Source organism: Elephas maximus, chromosome 4, assembly GCF_024166365.1.
Source record: "Elephas maximus indicus isolate mEleMax1 chromosome 4, mEleMax1 primary haplotype, whole genome shotgun sequence".
NCBI classification, from domain to species: domain Eukaryota; kingdom Metazoa; phylum Chordata; class Mammalia; order Proboscidea; family Elephantidae; genus Elephas; species Elephas maximus.
Genome location: NC_064822.1, coordinates 170,356,691 through 170,378,014, shown reverse-complemented (window position 1 = coordinate 170,378,014; position 21,324 = coordinate 170,356,691). Strand labels below are relative to the sequence as shown.

General features: G+C 41.8%; 2 protein-coding genes across 2 annotated transcripts in view; one reads left to right on the top strand and one right to left on the bottom strand.

The window, feature by feature from the left end:
* STAB2 (stabilin 2) overlaps nt 1–21,324 on the bottom strand; it is a 213,803-nt gene that overhangs the window by 82,930 nt on the left and 109,549 nt on the right. Inside the window, exons 31-39 of the mRNA XM_049884206.1 lie at nt 19,842–19,919; nt 15,222–15,320; nt 15,026–15,133; nt 12,331–12,462; nt 9,761–9,889; nt 8,618–8,674; nt 3,446–3,541; nt 2,247–2,442; nt 375–470 (exon numbers count right to left, since the gene is read on the bottom strand). Coding sequence (XP_049740163.1) covers nt 375–470; nt 2,247–2,442; nt 3,446–3,541; nt 8,618–8,674; nt 9,761–9,889; nt 12,331–12,462; nt 15,026–15,133; nt 15,222–15,320; nt 19,842–19,919 — 991 coding nt within the window. The remainder of the gene's footprint in view (nt 1–374; nt 471–2,246; nt 2,443–3,445; nt 3,542–8,617; nt 8,675–9,760; nt 9,890–12,330; nt 12,463–15,025; nt 15,134–15,221; nt 15,321–19,841; nt 19,920–21,324) is intronic.
* Nucleotides 1–21,324, top strand: part of NT5DC3 (5'-nucleotidase domain containing 3) — a 182,329-nt gene that overhangs the window by 155,881 nt on the left and 5,124 nt on the right. The gene's annotated exons all lie outside the window — the stretch shown is intronic.

Sequence of the window (21,324 nt, the reverse complement as noted above, 5' to 3'; positions counted from 1 at the left end):
TGAAGGAGAATGGGGCATCAGGATTTGAGGAAGACTCATTAACAACCTGCAATATGCAGATGACACAACCTTGCTGTGGGAAGTGAAGAGGACTTGAAACACTTAGTGATGAAGATCAAAGACTATAGGCTTCTGTATGGATTACACCTCAACATACAATTCTATACACATGTTTATATACCTAGAAAAAAGTTGGAAGGTTAATATAAACTGTTAATAAGAGGTAATTCTTACCTTGGGAGGATGAGTTATTTGTTAGTTTTATTTCCAGAAGCAATAATAAAGGTGTTAATTTCTATTTTAGAAAGAAAAAACTGTAGCTGTTGAGAAGTGAGGCTAAGAATGGATCATAAATACCGAGGGGTCATGCTTACCACTGTCACATCGTATTCCTCTCCAACCAACGTCACATTCACAGGAGCCATCACCAAAGGGTCCTTGGTTGCATCTCCCATGGACGCAAGGACACACTACGTGGAAAAATGCCCACAAATCATCAGACTGTGACCATGCTCAGTATCTCATTTATCATTTACTACAAGGGTTCACTTCATTGCACTTAATTCTTCAAACTGATTTCTAAAATCATTGTCTTTAATGGAGGGCTAGATTCACAGGAAGGGCAGGTGCATAGGAAATGGAATGTAGCAGGTTGGTAACACATGAACCAGGTCATGCTTCAACAAGACCATTCAGTCCACAGTTTTGGGACTGTGTAGCAGTACAAGTCAGTGACTCAAGCAGCATGAGAGTATCCTCAACTAAGGTTATCTGAGGACCAAGGTTTAGGTGGGGCACCTTTGGATGGAACCACATGTGTTCCCTAAGGGTGGACTTCAAAAAGAAGCCAATTTGATACTGGTTTATATAAACCTGGAATGCCTATTCCTTTGTTACTCAGCAGGGTCACGAGCCTTTTTGAGAATTGGATGAAAGCTATGGATGCCTTCATCCAAAAAAACACTCAGCCTTGGGTTAGGAACCCCTGTGCCAATGTAAGCAGATAATTCTTCCAAATCACAGACAAAACTGTCAATTATGTGTTAATCTTGTTTGGTTTAACTAGCTGAGAAGAAAACCTCGATAGCAAAGTCAAATTTATGGTTTTGAGTGCCAGGTGGAACGATGCTTTGTTTTCTCTTCATGGACTAAGAAATTCCTCCTCTCCAGTCATCCCTTTCATAGGCATATGTCCCTGGGCATAGGGAAGTCAGGGTAAAGAAGGCAGATGACTTGGCTCAGATGGGTCACTATTTCTGTAAAAGTAACTTAAAGCATATAGATCGTGATGGTGAATCAACAGTTATCTTCACATAAAGGACAGCATAACATAACAGCAGGGCTTTGAGCCTAGCCAGGTATACAACCAAATCTTAGTTTGTGCCTTTCATCCAGATCACAGCCTGTAAACTTGGGGGAAAGTCACTTAACCTTTTTGCCTTAATCTCCTTATCTGTAAAATGAAGATACCAATGTGCATGTATATAAGATTTCTATGTGGACTAAATGAGATGATGTATGCACAACTGCTTTTCAATCTATCAAGCAATGTCCAAAGTTTAAAGTGTAACCGTGATGACTAGTGTGAAGGTAAATACCAAAACATGTGGTTGGGTTGGGGAATATCAAGGAACAGATTGTGGGATGGGTTGGTCAGTTCAGGTCAAAAGCCAAGAAACGAAACCCACTGCCATCCAGTCCATTCCAACCCATAGTGACCCTATAGGACAGAGTAGAACTGCCCCATAGGGTTTCCAAGGAATGGTTGGTGTATTTGAACTGCTGACCTTTTAGTTTAGCAGCAGTATCACTTAGCCACTACACCACCAGGGCTCCAGACTAGAGATGGGTAATGTTTGGAAACACTGCCCTATGCAAATTACACAAGGCAGCTGTTCCTATAATTAACAATGATAAACCCACTGTGGTCGAGTCGATTCCAACTCATAGTGACCCTATAGGACAGAGTAGAACTGCCCCATAGGGTTCCCAAGGCTGTTAATCTTTATGGAAGCAGGCTGGCACATCTTTCTCCCTCAGAATGGCTGGAGGGTTCCAGCTGCCGACTTGGTTAGCAGCTGAGTGCTTTAACCACTGTGTTACCAGGGCTCCTTTACAATGATGCTAGCAGGTGGGAACCCAGCCTGCCTGGAGAGACAGGCTGGTAAGGGTAAAAAAATTCTTGTACATTCCTGTTGGTTCCTGGAGCTCAGGAGCCTGACTGGCCTGGGGAGGAGGATGCCCACCTTGGTCACAGTGGATCCCGTATCTGCCCTCGTTGCAGGTCTCGCAGGCCGTCCCATTGAAGCCCTCTCCACACTCACACATGCCCGTGCCATTCACTCCATCCAAGCAGATCCCATTTCCGAAGCAGACATCCCCGGCTTTCCCTGGGCAGGGCTGGCACTGGGGGCCAAAGAAGCCCGCACAGCATTCTCTCATCTGAAACGGAAGCACACGGCTTGACTCACACTCCCATGTTTTGTTTTCATCCACCTCCGTGTAGAAACCCTGCTGCTGTGACATGGTGTATGCTGTGCTTCTCTGACCTTACATGGAGGGGTAGTGGGGAATGGGGGCAGAACCCCCTGAGGACTGGGGGAGGCGAAGCGATTTCTAGCGGTGCTGAGGACAAGACTGAGGCCTCCACTTGGGAGGCAGGAAAGAGGGAAAGGAAAAGGCAAGTAAGAGAAGAGGGTGAAGAAAAATTAGGAGAGGCAGCAGAAATCAACTAAGGGGATAATGCAAGTGATGCTGGAAAGGCAGGAGGACAGGGGAACCCTTACCATTTCCAGACTTGGGCTCTTTGGTGTCCTGTCTTATTTTATCTAGCAGTCACCTTTGCAGGTGACTCCTTTGGCATCTTATAAATGAGTCAGGGAAGACCTATGGAAGGATATCTGTTTGGCTTGGGCCTGCCTTTATTCCTGAGGGCATTAAAACACAGTCTCCTCCAGGCCCAAGCTCTGTAGCTTAAAGGCCAAGGGGATCTTGTCTCTTCCAGGATAAGCATGGAAACAGGACAAGAAGTTATACTTTTCCTGCAGATTCTAAAGTCACAGCCCAGAGGTACTTAGCTCTGGGGTTCCATTTCCTAAATGACCAGGTCCACCTCATTTTTCCTTAGTGATTGGCTACTTCCTGTCTGTTGCTTATAAGCGTGTTCCCAGAACTACCCTCTTGTGAAAACAGGGAGGTCCTCTTAGCCTCTCAGTCCCCCAGTTTCTTCATCATGCAAATGTTACTGCAGCCTCTTCCCATTTTCTGCCTTGTGGGGTACCTTGAGTTTTATGACTTCCACTGCTACCTTGAATGATAATGAAGACAATGAGGAGGAGGATGAGGTGGCAGAAAGAACACACGCAAAGGTGCTTTGAAAACTACATGATTAAATTTTGCAACATTGCTGCAATAATGAAGAGGATTATTAAATCATTACACTCACAATTACAGTTTTCACACATACTGGCCGGCACCCAATGAATGGGGATCGCTGTCCCATGAAATAAAGGGTATAGATACATTTCTTCATCTCTTTACCCTATGAAAACAGTAATGATTACATCAGTTATTTAGTTTAGAGAAAAAGAAAAGTTTTCCCATCTCTAAAAGCAAGTTGGTGGGTGATGCGTTGCTGTGTCTCCAACTAAAATGTTCTAGGGAAGGAGGGTGATGGCTTCCTGGCACTGCTTTATCAGCAAGAAAAAACAAAAACACAGTGTTGGCTGCCAGAAGGCCAGGTGAGAAAACCCAAATAATTATACCTTAAGGTAGTGTTCGAGCCCCTGGGTGCACAAATGGGTAAGTGCTGGGCTACTAACTGGAAGGTTGGCTGTTTGAACCCATCCAGTGGTGCCTTGAAAGAAAGGCCTGGCAAGCTGCTTCTGAAAAATCACCCTTTGAAAACCATCTGGAACACAATTCTACTCTGACACACATGGGGTAGCCATGAGTTGGAATCCACTTGACAGCAACTGGTTTGGTTTTTTGTTTTTTCAAGGTAGTACTCTGTAAAAAAAAAAACAACTTCTCTAGAAGGCTAACTCAAGGCAGGAAGAATCATAGAGTAAATCAGGTAAAAAATTTCCTACCAGCATCGTACATTGATTGACCCGAGACTTGGTTTTTATTTATTGATTGATTTGTATCCTAACTACTGTCTACCGCATGTCTGTCAGTTTGTTGTACTGTGAGGGCTTGCATGGTGCTGTGATACTGGAAGCTATGCCACCAGTATTTCAGATACCAGCAGGGTCACCTTAATGGATAGCCTGCAGCGGAGCTTCCAGACTAAAACAGACTAGGAAGGACCTGGCCATCTCCTTCTGGAAAAATTGGCCAGTGAAAACCTTATGAAGAGCAGCAGAACATTGTGTGATATAATACCAGAAGATGAGCTTCTTCAGGTTGGAAGGCACTCGAAAGATACCTGGGGAAGAGCTGCCTCCTCAGAGCAGAATCAACCTTAATGACGTGGATGGAGTAAAGCTTTCAGGACCTTAATTTGCTGATATGGCACGATTCAAAATGAGAAGAAACAGCTGCAAACATCCATTAATAATTGGAGTGTGGAATGTATGAAGTATGAATCTAGGAAAATTGGAAGTTGTCAAAAATGAAACGAAATGCATAAACATTGACATCCTAGGCATTAGTGAGCTGAAACAGACTGGTATTGGCCGTTTTAAATCAGACAATTGTATATATGGTCTACTATGCTGGGAATGACAACCTGAAGAGGAATGGCATCGCATTCATCATCAAAAAGAACATTTCAAGATCTAATCCTGAAGTGCAACACTGCCAGTAATAGGATAATATCCATATGCTGACAAGGAAGACCAGTTAATATGACTATTATTCAAATGTATGCACCAAGCACTAAGGCCAAAGATGAAGAAATTGATTTTTACTAATTTCTGCAGTCTGAAATTAATTGAACATACAATCAAGATGCATTGATAATTACTGCCGATTGGAATGCAAAAGTTGGAAACAAAGAAGAAGGAAAGTAGTTAGAAAATATGGCCTTGGTGATAGAAATGACGCGGGAGATCAAATGGTAGAATTTTGCAGGACCAATCACTTCTTCATTCCAAATACCTTTTTTCAATAACTTTAATGGCAACTGTACATGTGGACCTCCCCAGATGGAATACACGGGAATCAAATCAACTATACCTGTGGAAAAAGACGATGGAAAAGCTCAATATCCTCAGTCAGAAGAAGGCCAGGGGCTGACTGTGGAACTTGCTCATATGCAAATTCAAGTTGAAGCTGAAGAACAAGTCCACTAGGGCCAAAGTATGACCTTGAGTATATCCCACCTGAATTTAGAGACCATCTTAAGAATAGATTTGATGCATTGAACACTAATGACGGAAAACCAGAGAAGTTGTGAAATGACATCAAGGACATCATATATGAAGAAAGCAAGAGGTCATTAAAAAGACAGGATAGAAAGAAAAGATCAAAATGGATGTCAGACAAGACTCTGAAAGTTGCTGTTGAACATCAAGTAGCTAAAGAGATTGGAAGAAATGACGAAACAGAAGAGCTGAATACAAGATTTCAAAGGGCAGCTCAAGAAGACAAAGTAAAATATTATAATGAAATGGGCAAAGACCTGGAGATAGAACACCAAAAGCGAAGAGCACACTCAGAATTTCTCAAACTGAAAGAATTGAAGAAAAAATTCAAGCCTGGAGTTGCAATATTGAAGGATTCTTCAGGGAAAATATTAAAAAACTGATGGAGGAAGCATCAAAAGAAGATGGAAAGAATACACAGAGTCACTGTACCAAAAAGAATTGGTTGACATTCATCTATCTCAGGAGGTAGTGTATGATCAAGAACCAATGGTACTGAAGGAAGAGGTCCAAGCTGCACTGAAGGCGTTGGTGAAAAACAAGGCTCCAGGAATTGAGGGAATACCAATTGAGATATTTCAACAAAAGGATGCAGTGCTGGAAAGATGCCAAGAAATTTGGACGACATCTACCTGGCCAACTGACTGGAAGAAATCCATATTTTTACCCATTCCAAAGAAAGGAAATCTAACAGAATGTGGAAATTATCAAACAGTATCATTAAGATCACACACAAGTAAAACTTTGGGGAAGATCATTCAAAAGCGGTTGTAGTAGTACATCGACAAAGAACTACCAGAAATTCAAGGTGGATTCAGAAGAGGATGTGGAACCAGGGATATCATTGCTGACATCAGATGGCTCATGGGTGAAAGAACATAATACCAGAAAGATGTTTACCTGTATTTTATTGACTATGCAAAGGCATTCGACTGTGTGGATCATAACAAATGATGGATAACACTGTGAAGAATGGGAATTCCAGAGCACTTAATTGTGCCCATGAGGAACCTGTACATAGACCAAAAGACAGTCATTTGAATAGAACAGGGGAATTCTGAGTGGTTCAAGGTCAGGAAAGGCATGAGTCAGGGTTATTCAATCTGTATGCTAAGCAAATAATCCAAGAAGCTGGACTGTATGAAGAAGAACGGTGCATCACGATTTGAGGAAGACTAATTAACAACCTGTGGTATGCAAATGACACAACCTCACCTGCCAAAAGTGAAGAGGACTTAAAGCACTTACTGATGAAGACCACAACCTTCAGTATGGATTACATCTCAACATAAAGAAAACAAAAATCCTCACAACTGGACCAGTAAGCAACATCATGATAAATGGACAAAAGATTGAAGTTGTCATTTTGCTTGGATCCACAACCACTGCCCGTGGAAGCAGTAATCAAGAAATCAAACGATGTACTGCATTGGGCAAATCTGCTGCAAAAGACCTCTTTAAAGTGTTAAAAAGCAAAGATGTCACTGTAAGGACTAAGGTGGGTGTCATGGATTGAATTGTGTCCCCCCAAAATATGTGTCAACTTGGTTAGGCCATGATTCCCAGTATTGTGTGGTTGTCCTCCATTGACACAGTGGCTGCAACAACGGACTCAAGCATAACAATGATTGTGAGGATGGCGCAGGATGATTGTGAGGATGGCGTAGGACTGGGCAGTGTTTCGTCCTGTTGTATGTAGGTTCGCTATGAGTCAGAACTGACTTGATAGCACCTAAAATGACTGTGATTGTAACTTTATGTTAAAGGGGATTAGGGTAGGATTGTAACACCCTTACTAAGGTTACATCCCTGATCCAATGTAAAGGGAGTTTCCCTGGGGTGTGACCTGCGTCACTTTTTATCTTACAAGAGATAAAAGGAAAGGGAAGTGAGATGTCATACCACCAAGAAAGAAGAACCGGGAGCAGAGTGCATCCTTTGGTCCCGAGGTTCCTGCCAAGAAGCTCCTAGTCTAGGGGAAGATCGATTAGAAGGACCTTCCCCCAGAGCTGACAGAAGGAGAAAGCCTTTCTCTGCAGCTGATGCCCTGAATTTGGACTTCTAGCCTACTAAAACTGTGAGAAAATAAATTTCTCCTCGTTAAAGTCATCCACTTGTGGTATTTCTGTTATAGCAGCACTAGATGACTAAGACAGTGGGCCTGATTGAAGCCATGGTGTTTTCAATCACCTCATATGTATGTAAAAGCTGGGCAATGAATAAGGAAAAATTGATGCCTTTAAATTATGGTGTTGGTGAAGAATAATGAATATACCATGGAGTGCCAGAAGAACAAACAAACCTGTCTTGGAAGAAGTACAGCCAGAATGCTCATTAGAAGGAAGGGTGGTGAGACTTTGTCTCACATACTTTCGACATGTTATCAGGAGAGACCAGTCCTTGGTGAAGGACATCATTCTTGGTAAAGCGCAGCGTCATTGTACAAGAGGAAGACCCTCAATGAGATGGATTGACACAGTGGCCGCAACAATGGACTCAAGCATAACAGTGATTGTGAGGATGGTGCAATGTTTCGTCCTGTTGTATATAAGTTCGCTATGAGTCAAAACTGACTTGACAGCACCTAACAACATCCTACCTGGGTCCAAGAAATGATTGAAATCTGCTTACAAATTAAAACTAAAGTGAGTAAATCGGCATTCTTTCTTGTTATAAATTACTACTAAGGGGGCAGAAGCATTTATTCTTCATAGTAGCTGCAGCATTATCAGAAGTAGCTTTTACAATAAACAGCTATAGGAAAATCGATCTGTAATTAATTAAACAATGTGTCTATTTCACCCCAGATCTACAATCTGTTTCGTTAGAGGAAGTTGGTTGTAACTTCAACTCTAAGACGAAATCAGGCAGGTAGAACTCATCCAGGCTGAATACGCTTTGGAATATGGAGTTTGACTTCTGTAACAGGATTTCTTGCTGCCTTCTTCAAGTGGCTACCAGGATATGAAAGATGTAGAAAGTGAAAAACCTCTTTCTGGGATGTGTACTGATTGATATGGGTTTCTATTTTATTTATTAATTACATTTTGCCTTGGTTCCAAGAAAAAGGAAAAAAAAAAGTGTTCAAGACTGTTTATAAAGATTCATACAACATAACAAGTTACATTTAAATGAAAACCGAAGGAAGGAATTAGGACAGTAAAAATGAGGTATGTTTGAGACTCTGTTTCTAAATTGGACCTCCCTTGGATCTTAAACTATTTTATGAAAGCAGACAAAATACTTACTAGTTGTTTAGTTCCAAGTGGGCAGATCGGCTGCTGGAGACATTTCCCACACTTTCCCTTGATAAGTAGAGGCAAAGAAAACAATTCAAGGTCATTAATTTTAGTGGAGCCCTGGGGACACAGTGGTTAAGAGCTCAAGCTTCTAACCAATAGGTCAACAGTTCAGATCCACTAGCTGCTCCTTGGAAACCCTATGGGGCAGTTCTGCTCTGTCCTATAGGGTCCCTATGAGTCAGAATTGACTTGACAACAACAGGTAGTGGGTAATTTTAGTGCAAAATTGGACTGTAGATATTTTTCAGATCTTGCAGCTGAAAGATTTAGGATATAAAATTAAAAATTGGAAGGATATTGGGAAGATCATCTGGTCAACCTTCTTAATATTCTTTGAGGCAAACACGTCAACTACCTCAGGTCTTGAATGTTTGAGTGTTGTCTCTTCTCCACAATACTCCTCTGAGCCTAATGGTCCTTAAAATGTGGAGTTTAAATCCTAATTCCCTTAACAACAATACTCATTTATTGAAATCCGTATTTAGTGAATTGGGCAAGATTCAGACTAAGAGGATGTGTCACACACAGTGCCCAGCCTTGAGGAACTCATGGTCCTGTTGAGGGGTGCAGGGTGGAGACAGCCCACAGAGATAATAAGACAAAAGAGCGTAAAAGAATGACAGAAACTCTTGAGGTGCAACTTGTTCCTAAAACAGGAGGAGGCCGATATTTGTCTAGTTCTTAACTGGGCACCTACTGGACAGTTTAGTGTGGTTGTTCCGAGTTCTGGCTGTGGGGCCAGGCTGCCTGGATTTAAACCCATTCTCTGTCACTTATAGCTGTGTAAACTCTCTGTGCCTCATTTTTCAGTCTGTAAAATGGAAATAACAGTGCCTACTTCATAGGGTGTTGTGAGGACTACATGGGTTAATGTAATACATGTAAAACGTTTAGAGCAGTGCCTGGCACATAATTTGTCTTTGTAGAGCCACAGCCTGGTACGCTCTTTGGCACATCAGAGATATTCAACACTCAATGTTTTTTGAACTGAATTGATATCTCTTAATAGGAGAGTCTTTATGCTTTAAAAAATGATAAAAAATAATCCAACACTCTTTAGCTTCATCATTGGCCCTGGATGTAACTTACTTGAACAATAGTAGTGTTGTTATTATCACATCTATTCTTCTGAATTTCCAAAACTTTCTCCAAGCCATGGATTACTCCCTTGTCAGTGGCTGCATTGGTGTAATTTATGTGAGCGTCATTTACATAGACCTGTGAATGAGAGGGTTACATGTGAATTTTTATTGTAGTGATTTTAAGGGGATGGGGGAGATGAGGATTGGAGGATATCAATAGGACCATAGCTGGGGGATTGTCTTTGCCACCATCTAGCTGTGTAGCCTTGGGCCAGTTGCTTCTCCTCTTTGAGCCTCAATTTTTGCTTTTCTAAAAGGCAGGGGCTGTTGTAGATCATCGCTAAGGCTTCTCTCCATCCTCTAAATTAATTTATGATTTTTTGAAGACTACTGAGTCATGATCATCATGTTAGTACCTATTGGCAAGATGGCTCCATGGACATGCTGAGCTATGCTGTAGACTGGGAGTCCCAGAAGGGTTAATGTCTCCCAAAACCAAGACATGGAAAATGAAACTCATTGTCCTTTTAGAATGTTTCTACTTCGTGGTTAATTTGCAAACAATCCTCAGAAAGGCCACATGACCGTTGCATAAGAATAAAATGACAAGCATTTGTGGAGTGTTCCAGAATTTATAAAATCTCTAGGATCAAGACAGTATCATATCGTTTCCCAAAAGGGGTCTCCATTAGCTCATGTTTCCCTCAGGGCCTTGTGGGAATGTGTATGTTTGGTTCTGTCTTTGCCTAGTATGTCCATAAGCATCCAAGATGGGGACTATGTCAGTATCAAAATGCTGCCAATTCAAATTCATCTTTGAGTTGTGATTTGTTTTGTTTTGATTTTTCAAGGAGGGAATACCTTAATGAGTAATTAATACAAAATAAGTGAACCCATTAATTCATTCATTAATGTAACTACTATCATGAGAACAAATGGCTCCTTGAAAAATTTTGTGTGTGTGGGTGTGTGAATGGAGCATGGCAGAGGTTGGTGGGAGGGACTATCAAACCAAGCAGGATATCATGTTAGTGTCCAATAAGAGTTAAACATTTTTAATAACAGCTCCAACACTCTCCACTGCAGGAATACTAAAATGACTCTAAGTGCTTAAATTTGAATTTCTACTGTATGTTAAAGTCCCTTATTGTTACTTGTAGTCATGTGAATTTCCACTTAAATGTTGGAATAAATTGTTGTGGAGCTCCACAGAGGTGTTCCAAGGTCTGCGTAGGTTTGGAAAATTTGCACAAACTTTACTGATAGTGTCAAATGGTGATTGTAATACAAATTTTCCAGAAATTCAAGATGATGAACTATTTTTAAATCTCACAATAGCAGAACTTTTGATGCTGTAATACCACAGATTTGACATTTAAAAAAAGATGAGTCATTTTCACCATGGGATGCATCCAGATTATTATGGGATGCATTAAAATTTTGATTTGAACACACGTCTATTCATTTAGAGGGCATTTTTTCTGGATTTCCATGTATCGATAAAAGCAAAATCTCTATTATAAAAATAATTCTTGTTCTAGATCAAAGAATTTCCAAAGAAATGAAAAATGAACATGGCAGTATTGAAATCGATTCAACTAACTATGCATCTCCACATGATGAAATGAAAGATGATATAGGTAAAAACAAAATGAAAGCTACCAATAACAAAATTGCCATTCCTGGAAAAATAAGACAATGTATTTAAAAGGATTTTCTCATAGTTATTACATATGCAATAAAAAAAAATGCAATAGATGGGTATATTTCTAGAAATCAGAGTAAAATATTCGGATTTAGCTTATTTCTCAGGTAACAATGAGTCAGACTTATTTTCTCTCTAAGCAGATAGAAGATTTCACACAAAAATTCATTTGTGATTCAGTGGTGATATTGAAGAAATTGTTTTTAAGATTTTGCTTTTTAAAAGGACCAAATAATATTATTGATTAAAAATTTCATGATTAATTTTTATTCATCTTAATAATATCGATTTTTTTACTTGCTTGAAATATTTGAATACAATTATAAGTAAAAATGTTAAATATTTAGTCTGATTATTTTTTATGAATTCTAAACACTTAGATATGTAGGTATTTTGTGAAATAAATACTGGAAGACAGGCTTGGTGGTCCATTGGCTCTAGGACCGCAATCTCTATGATCAAGCAATGATAGCAATATTAATTCACTTGGCTGCTGGGTCCTTCATATGTCATTAGGCTCCTTGTGCCATGGAGTCCAACTTCCTGGGAGTTTGGTTGGGCACCTCAGGCTCCCTTCTCTCTTGGAGATTGTGTGGGGACTGTGATAGGTTTGTTGTACCAGTGACAAAATATCAAATACCTGGGATTCAAATATCATACTTCGTAAGTCTACACTGATTATCTGAAGGCTGTCAACAGGGAAGGTGAATGGGAACTTGAGGATCTGGTTTAGTCATTACTTTATGGTGAAACAGCTGTCTTTTGTTGATAAGGCTTAGGAAGCAGTGGTGGGATTATTCCAGTACAGAAGTGGTGATGGATAATAGAAGCTAAGACACTACTTTTGTGGGTTTTAAATAAAGGGACTGTACCTGGTCATTGCGGAGAAAGAAGCCAAGGAAGTAGGAAAAACCCAGCATGGTCTCCCTGTGCATGCCGTTGTGCAGGTCGTTCTTCAGGAGTTTCTCCTCCAGGACCACATGGTACCTGACAATGTCCTCCTCCTGGACAACACACAGAATTGAAAGTCAGCCCATCACCAGTCACTTACCAGGTTTCACCAAAGTGCCAGGGACTTGTTGAACTGAAAACTTTGACTGAGACATTGTGAAGGTCAAGATTGTGTGTCAACTTGGCTGGGCCATGATCCTCAGTGTTTTGGCAGTTGTATAATGTTGTGATCACTTCCCTGTTGAAATTTGATACCAGATCACCCCCATGATGGAATCTGCTGAGTGGTTCCGGCAGGGGCTAGGCCTGTGGCGGCTCACCGCCCCCTCAGCCTTCTCTCTCCTCCCTTTTCCACCTACTTCCTTCCTGCTCACCTAGCTTTTTTTTTTTTTTTGCTTGTTCTAAATCCTGCAGCTGGCTCCTGTTTGCCTGACCTCCGGTTCCTGGGACCTGAGCTAGCAGCTTGCCTGCCCTTTTCATGAGATTCGTAGATCTTCACAGCTTGTTACAGCCCTGCTCTCTGGCCTGCTGATCTTGGGTTCACCAGCCCCTGTGGATACATGAATCAGGAGAATCCTCTTTCTTACTTCATAGACTTGGGACATACAGCCTTTAAAAACTGTGTGACCCATTTCCTTGATATAAATCTCTCTCTATATGCTTTACTGGTTTCTCTAAAGAACCCAGCCTAAGACAGACATCAAGACACAATAAATATTAAATACTAAAATGATTTTTTAACATACCACCTAGGAGAACTTGCAAATTTTCTAAGTAGGATGGCCAAGAACTTGTTACGTGACTCTAAAACCAAGACTGAGGGTATGATAGTTTAGGAGAGGAATTTAAAGATTTTTTTTGAGAACTGCTGATGAGGAGAGAATCCTCACACCCCAGCCTGCCGTACATCTCAGTGGTAATGAAAGGAGGTTCAACAGGATGTTTCAAAGAGCTTGATCTGTGTCCCCTGCAGATAGGGTATCATGTTGAACTGGAGTCTGACTCAAGTGTGAGAAATCTTATAATCCAGAGATGGCTGGCAAGCTGATCAGTCGTGGAGTGAGGAAAGTTGTTGCTGCACTGGGATAGGCCGGCATTCCTATAGGTGGCTTGCACAAGAGGGTGTGTGCATTTTCTGAGGACCAGCTGTGTGGCTGTGTCTGAGTGTTGGTGTCATAGGTATTATCCAAGATGGCTGCCTAGGAGGGTGGACAGGCTTCTCCAGAGGAAAAGCTGGACGTGATCTCTGGATTCTTAGGGTCTGAGGACGGAATAAGTGACTACAGAATAGAGAACATTAACACAGGTGGAGGGAAAAACAAGTCAGAGACCACGAATGATGTGTGGGATATTTAAAGAACTTGCGACAGCATCCACGAGAGAGGGATTAAGCTTTAAACGCTTGCCAGGCCCAGAAGGTTCAATGCTATATCGTGACAAAACCAGTCAGATAAGAATTTTCCTGCCCTCTTAACGTCCGTTCTCAACCATCAACACTTCCAGCTCCTCACGTTCGAACCTGGTGAGACCAAAACTGCATTTAATGAAATTGGGGAGGGGCATGGAAGCATAATACGGGGGACACCCTGGGGAGCACAGTTCTACTCTGACACTCATGGAGTTGCCATGAGTTCAAGTTGACTTGACAGCACCTGGTTTTTAGATTTGAGCAAAGGCACCAAGAAAGAAATGTCTTTGGCATGTTTAGGCTCCATGAAATGATCACTCTGGTTAGACCACATGGTTTTTGCAGGGAACTGGTGGGAGATAGTCGTGGGCCCACGGGTGGCTTAGAGTGAGGAGCTTTAACGGCCAGCTCCCATTTCATTAGCATCTTCGTCTCAGCCACCCTATATAAAGATATAAGTGAAAACTATGTGCCTGTCATGCAGCTAGAGCTTCAGACACATCCTTTCACTGTGGAGTGGGCAGCCCTGAGCCCTTCCTATGTGAAAGTTCTGGTGCCAGTTTATGGAGCCAGTTTACTGGAGCCGTAAATGTCTGGTGAGGTGGTTTGGACTTAGCCCTGCAAGAGCTGAGGATCCACTGAAGAGTCTGAGCCAGAAAGTGGCACGATTGAACTTTTCATTATTTTTAAAATCCTTTGACAGATGTTGGTTGTTTACCCCTAGATGTTAGGAGTCAGGGAAGATAGAGAGGGAGAGAAGAAGAGGAAGATAGGGATGATTTACTCCTTTTAGATCCCTGCTTATGACATTTCAGCTGCCTGGGGCCAGGGAGAGGCCAGGGAGGGAGAAGCAGTAGTAGGTCACCAGGCCTTTCTTCCTAGTCTGTTTTAGTCTGGAAGCTCTGCTGAAACCTGTTCAGCATCGTAGCAACATGCAACCATGAAGATCACGCCAGGTTCCTGAGACATCTTTATGCTTGTGTATATGGAACCAAGTGTGAGCTCTGGGGGGGTATGCACTAATGTATGGGCAGCTCTGGCACAAGGTCGCATGTGTTAGGGAATCTCCACGTGAGTTTGTGTAAAGTATCTGGATATGGATGAGGAAGTTCTAATAAAAGAATAAAATGGTATATAATTGATGGCTTGAAAATGTTGAGTGTCTGAGTTTTCAGAAAATAATTTCCCTGATTATTCCCAATACCTACTAGTGTTGCAGCCTTCTTCTCCCTGATGTAATTCTCAATGGCTTTGTTGTTTGGGGCAAACACCGTGTAAGCATCAGCAGCCTCGATTACACTTGCCAGGTTATATTGCTGTGATGGAAAGAGACAAGAGCACATGAGGGATCTCTGCTCCCAGGTCACCTGAGCAAGTCGGTTATGCAGAGAACGTGGTACTTGCAATGATATAGCCCCGGAAGATTGAATAGCCAGGCATCTGATCCAGCCGGGTGAGCAGGCTTGGTAAGGAGCCACTTAGACTTCTTTGGGGAACCAGAACCTGAAAAAGGAAGCCCAAGAACTCTGTGAGCACATTTCTGCAGGACTTGGCCTTAGCAATGCACAGAAACATCCCGTTAACCTTTTTAAGCAATCAAAGGAATTGACATTCAAAATATTTTGAAGATTATGCACAAACTAAAAGCATTCTTGGATGCTGAGTGACAAGGCTGGAAGGGACGTCAAGATGTTACTAGTTCAATTTTATGTCTAGCCCTTAAGTCTTCCTGATTGGAGAAAATTTCACCTTACAGGAAGGACTTGATAGTTCCCCTGCTGTAACCTGTTCCAAGCATGATGTCCTTCTCCAGGGACTGATCCCTCCTGACAACATGTCCAAAGTATGTAAGACGCAGTATCGCCATCCTTGCCTCTAAGGACCATTCTGGCCGCACTTCTTCTAAGACAGATTTGTTCGTTCTTTTCCAAGACATCATGCTTGGCAGAGTACAGTGCCAGCGGAAAACAGCAAGACCCTCAACGAGGTGGATTGACACAGTGGCTGCAACAATGAGCTCAAGCATAACAACGATTTTAAGGATGGCGCAGGACCGGGCAGTGTTTCGTTCTGTTGTGTATAGGGAGTCGCTATGAGTTGGAACCGACTCGAAGGCACCTAACAACAACAACAACAACCTGTTCCAACTTTCATTACACTGTCAGGGAAAAGAAAAAAAAATCAACTTGTTGCTGTCAAGTTGATTCTGACTCATAGTGACCCTGTAGGACAGAGTAGAACTGCCCCATAGGGTTTCCAAGGCTGTAAATCTTTATGGAAGCAGACTGCCACACCTTTCTCCCATGGAGCAGCTGGTAGGTTCGAACTTCTGACGTTTCAGTTATGAGTTGAGCACTTTAACCTAACTGAAATCCTACAGGCTGTGGCTTAAATCCATTTTTTTTTTTTTTTTTGGTGGTGGTTCCTTTGTATATTCTTCAGGTTTTATCATTATCTATTAAACTGAAAGTCTTAAACTGCAAACTAGTAGGCTGAATCTGGCTTGTAGAAGGTTTTATTTAGCTCATGCAGTGTATAAAAATAAGAAATTTTCATCTAAAAATCTAGTTTTCTGACTTCTGTTTAAAAACATCAGACTTCATTCCTGCAGGCAACATACAGCTGCAGGGAGGAGCTGCAGCTCCTTTAGTTACAGTCCCCACCACTCCCTAATGCTTTCTACTAGCTCCTCTCACTTATTTTCATCATCCATCTGATCCATATAGGCATTTGAATTTTCAAGCCCTGCATGATTAACCTTCTGGACAAGATAACTATTTCCATCTTCTCATCCTACATAGAATCTTCTCAGATTGAAGAATCCAAAACTGGAATGTTTTTCTGATTCAGTCAATTTTTCGGCCAACATTTATTGAGCCTTGGTGGTGCAATGGTTAACCATTCAGCTGCTAACCAAAAGGTTGGCGGTTCAAACCCACCAGCCACTCCACAGAGGAAAAGATTTAGTAATCTGCTCCCATAAAGATTACAACTTAGAAAACCCTGTGGGGCAGTTCTACTGTGTCCTATAGGGTTACTATGAGTTGGAATTGACTCAACAGCACACAACAACAACATTACAGGCCAGGAGGGGGATATACAAATATAATTGATGCCTGGGTTCTTTCCTCAAGGAGCTGACTGTCATTAGAACAGGGGTCAGCAAACTTCAGCCCATGGGCCAAATTTAGTCTGCTGCCTGCATTTGAAAATAAAGCTTTATTGTAATACAGCCATGCCCATTTGGCTATGTATTGTCTACTGCTGCTCTTGTGCCACAACAGCAGAGTAGTTGTGACAGAGACCATATGGCCCGCGAAGCGTAAAATATTTACTATTTAGACCTTCACAGAAAAAGTTTGTCAATATCTTGTATTAGGGGAAGACAGATACATTTCTGAGTTTATGGAGCTGAAGTGGGGAGGGAGAGTTTGGGATGATTAGATGGGATGTGGCCAGCTCTGAAACTGTGAGGAGATGGTCTGGTAGAACTTGATGGTGCCAACAAAAGCCCACACGTCCACATCACATGACAATATGCAATATGAGAGCCACTGCTAGTCCACAGAATGCCTGTACAAATTTAAAAAAGGTGCCCCTTTCTCTGGGAGTTTGCAACTAGAAACAGGAGCACACAAAATGGTGAATAAAGTAGGCTGGTTTTAGGCCCATTGATCCCCTTGGCCGGGCACCTTTATGCAGGGCACAACTTGTACAACTGTACATGGCGGCCCTGACAAAGGTGATCATGATGCCCAAAGGACAGCTACAGAAGGGGCTCTTTAGGGAGCCAGTGCAACCCAGAGGCTAAGCAGAGAACTTGAACCAGTAGACATGCACCCATGAACTTTGTGTGGTCACATAACTTTTACTTCAGTCCAGTTACTTAGCCAAGCTAAGCTTCTGTTTTCTCATTTGTGAAAGTAGGACAATAACAGCACCTACTTTCTTAAGGTTGTTGTAAAAATGAAATGAGAGAATGTGATGCCTGACACTTGGCACAGTGCCTAGCACATAGGGGGCACTCAATAATTTTAATTATTGCTATGTACACAGTGAGGTGCTAGTGTTTAAGAGAGATAAAGAAAACAGGCAGCCCTACCCTTCTGGGGCATGTTATCATACAGGGGTTCAGGACTTATAAGGAGCAACTATCAATATAAGAGAGCACAGTTATGCAAATTGAATTCTACATGAAAAAATCCCACGGTATTTCTCAGAGGAAGGAGAAGGAAAACAAACCCAGTATTTTTTGAAGGACTACTAGGCAGCAAGGGCCCTGGTGGCACCGTGATTTAAGCATTTGGCTTCTAAACTAAAGGTCGGCAGTTCAAATTCATCAGCTATTACTTGGAAATCCTGTGGGGCAGTTCTACTCTGTCCTATAGGGTTGCTATGAGTCGGAATCAACTCAACGGCAATGGGTTAGGATTTTTTTTTAACTAGGCGCAGCCACCAAGAGAGATGGTGTCATTTAATCCTCCCGGGAAGAAAAATGAGGCTCAGAGAGGTTATGTAACTTGCTGAAGGTTACACAGCTAGCTAAGTGCCTGAACGCAGATTCTGTTTGACTCTAGAACTTATCCTTTTGACATGCTGGGTTAGTGATATGAACTGTGGGGCTCAGGGAAGGCTCCAGAGAGGCAGTGGGACTTGAATTGTCTACTGTGATAATAATATTCCACGTAGGAGATGGGTTAAGGTGCCACTCTAGTTATGTCCATCAAAAAATGTGAGAAGAAGAGATCATTTTATGTTTTTGTTCTGTTTTGTTTAAGGATTTTTCAGTGCTTTGGAAAGCCAGGATGGGGGAAGAAAAATGCCCTTAACAAGTAATATTACTTTGTATTATGTGAAGTCATAAAATCAGCATTAAGAAAAAAACAACCCAAACCCGCTGCTGTCGAGTTGATTCTGACTCAAAGCAACCCTATTGTTGCCCACAAATGATGAATCATTTGCTCAAAAATGTCGTGCTTCTCAACGCTTCTTGGTGATAAAGGAGGGTGACAGGGCTTTACACGGTAATGCACTCAGAGTCTGATGAATAGCCCCTCTTTTCTGAACTGAAATGGTTGACCTTTAACTTAAAAAAAAAAAAAAAAGGCAAGGAGGTAGAAAGTACAAATAGAGAATAATTTTAGTCAAAATGCAATTAGTTAATTGGTTTTTCTAGTCTTTCACTTCCAAAAGTTCCCAGTATAGCCTAATTCTGATTTTAATTTTAAATGAAGACCTTAATATAGCTATCTGAAAATTACAGAGTGGCTTAAAACCCCATTTTCCCTAATCTTTTTCCCCCCTACTTCATACCTTTTATTACTATGGAATTGGGTCTTAGAAGAAAATGAGAATCTTGCAATACTTTTTCTGCTTTTTTCCTAGGGTCTTCCTCACCTCATCTTTTTAGGGTACAGAAATGCAGAGAGGGATGTGGAAAGTGATACATAGACATTTGCTTCTCCTCTAGTTTCTTGATTATATCCCATCTGTATATATGTGTTTCCCAATACTAGGGTCCTAATGTGCCTTTTAAGATGTTTCCATAAATAAGAGAGAGAATACATATGACCACATTAGTATAGGGCCTTTTGTAGAATATAAAACCTATTGCCGTTGAGTTGATTCCGACTCATAGTGAGCCTATAGGACAAACTGGAACTGCCCCATGTGGGTTCCAAGGCTGTAATCCTTATGGGAGCAGACTGCCACATCTTTCTCCTGTGGAGCAGCTGATGGGTTCGAACTGCCAACCTTTTGGTTAGCAGCTGAATGCTTAACCACTGTGCCACCAGGGCTCCTTTTACAGCGTATAGGTTGAGCAAATGGTAACTGAGTCTAAGTGAATGAATAGAACCTCTAAATGGTTTTAAAATAAAGGTCATGAAACACAACACAGCTTACTTTTATATATGGGCTATGTCTCCCCCCACCTCCCCGCCGCCACACCGAAAGAGACCGTACAGGAGGATAAATGACAAAGGCAGAGAGAGGCTCCATGTGTAGGATGATGGTGTCTCTCACCTTGTCGATGATGTGTATCACTCCATTTGTGGCTGCGTTGTCACCGTCGACGATGGATGCTCCTTCAATGGTGAAATTCTGAAAATGCAAACCACTGTGAGAAAGTGAGTTGCTTTAGAGTGCTTCTAGGGATTAAAATTATCTCTAGGTTTTTCCACTTTTTAAGCAGCAGCCATTTTCACACTTTTTGGACCACGACCCACAGTAAGAAATATCTATAAATTGTGACCCATTGCATGCCCCCTCCCGCCCACCCCCCACAGTAGCTGAAATGAAAGTCCTTTGCCCTGCTATGTGGGTGGCACTCTGATTGTTTTGATCCTATTCTGCCCCGCTCTATTTCATTAAAAAATGCTGGTTGAGGCTCACTGAATTGACCCCACAGTTTGAAAAGCACCATAGACAGTAATTGAATTTCTTGGTTGGAATCTAGACATTAAATTTTTTTTTTTTTAATTACATGAGGAGTAGAGCTAAGTAAAAATCATTCGCCTGTCCACTCACCAACCAACCAAGACTGCAACCTGGCACCGCCGTCTCTGCCACCCTGTCCTCTTCTCCCACCATTACATTTTAGGTGAAATTCCTACTGGGGACCCTGGGGTGGAGAAGGGGACTTACCTCATTTTGAGCAGCGCACAAGCCCACCTTGCACATCTCTTGTGGTTCAAGGGAGACATTAATATCAGACAAAGGAATTAACTCATTAAAAATGTATCTTTGATAGTTAGCTTCTCTAGGTCAGGGGCCTTCACTGACTTATCTTTGAATCTGTAGAGCCTGGGATATGCTTGCCCAGAGTGGGTGTGCAATTAATGCTTGCTAAGAAAAGCAATGGTTTAAAACACTGATGATGCAAAAATGACTCTCCTGTCTGACGTATGTATAAAAAAAATGACTCTCATGTCTGACATATGTATAATGTACTGGAATTATTGTAATAAGATGTAAAAATCCATGGGACCAGATGTAACTGTTTTCTGCTTCATAAAAGAAATGATCTAAAAAATCACATATATTTAGGTAATACTAGACATTTTTTTTTTTTTTTAGACATAGACTTGGAAAACCCGGTTGTATAGTGGTTAAGTGCTATGGCTGCTAACCAAAAGGTTGGCAGTTCAAATCCACGAGGCGCTCCTTAGAAACTCTATGGGGCAGTTCTGCTATGTTCTATAGGGTTGTTATGAGTCAGAATCGACTCGACGGCAACAGGTTTAGGTTAGGTTAGGCACAGACTCAGGAGCCCCTGGGTGGTGCAAATGATGAACATGCTTGGCTGCTAACTGAAAGGTTGGAGGTTCCAGTCCACCCAGAAGTACCTTGGAATAAAGGCTGGCGATCTACTTCCGAAAGATCAGCCACTGATCTATGGAGCACAGTTCTACTCTGACACACATGAGGTCACCGTGAGTTGGGATCAACTCCACAGCAACTGGCAGTGGTAGGTGTAGACCCTTTTCACGGTGTCACACTGACGAGC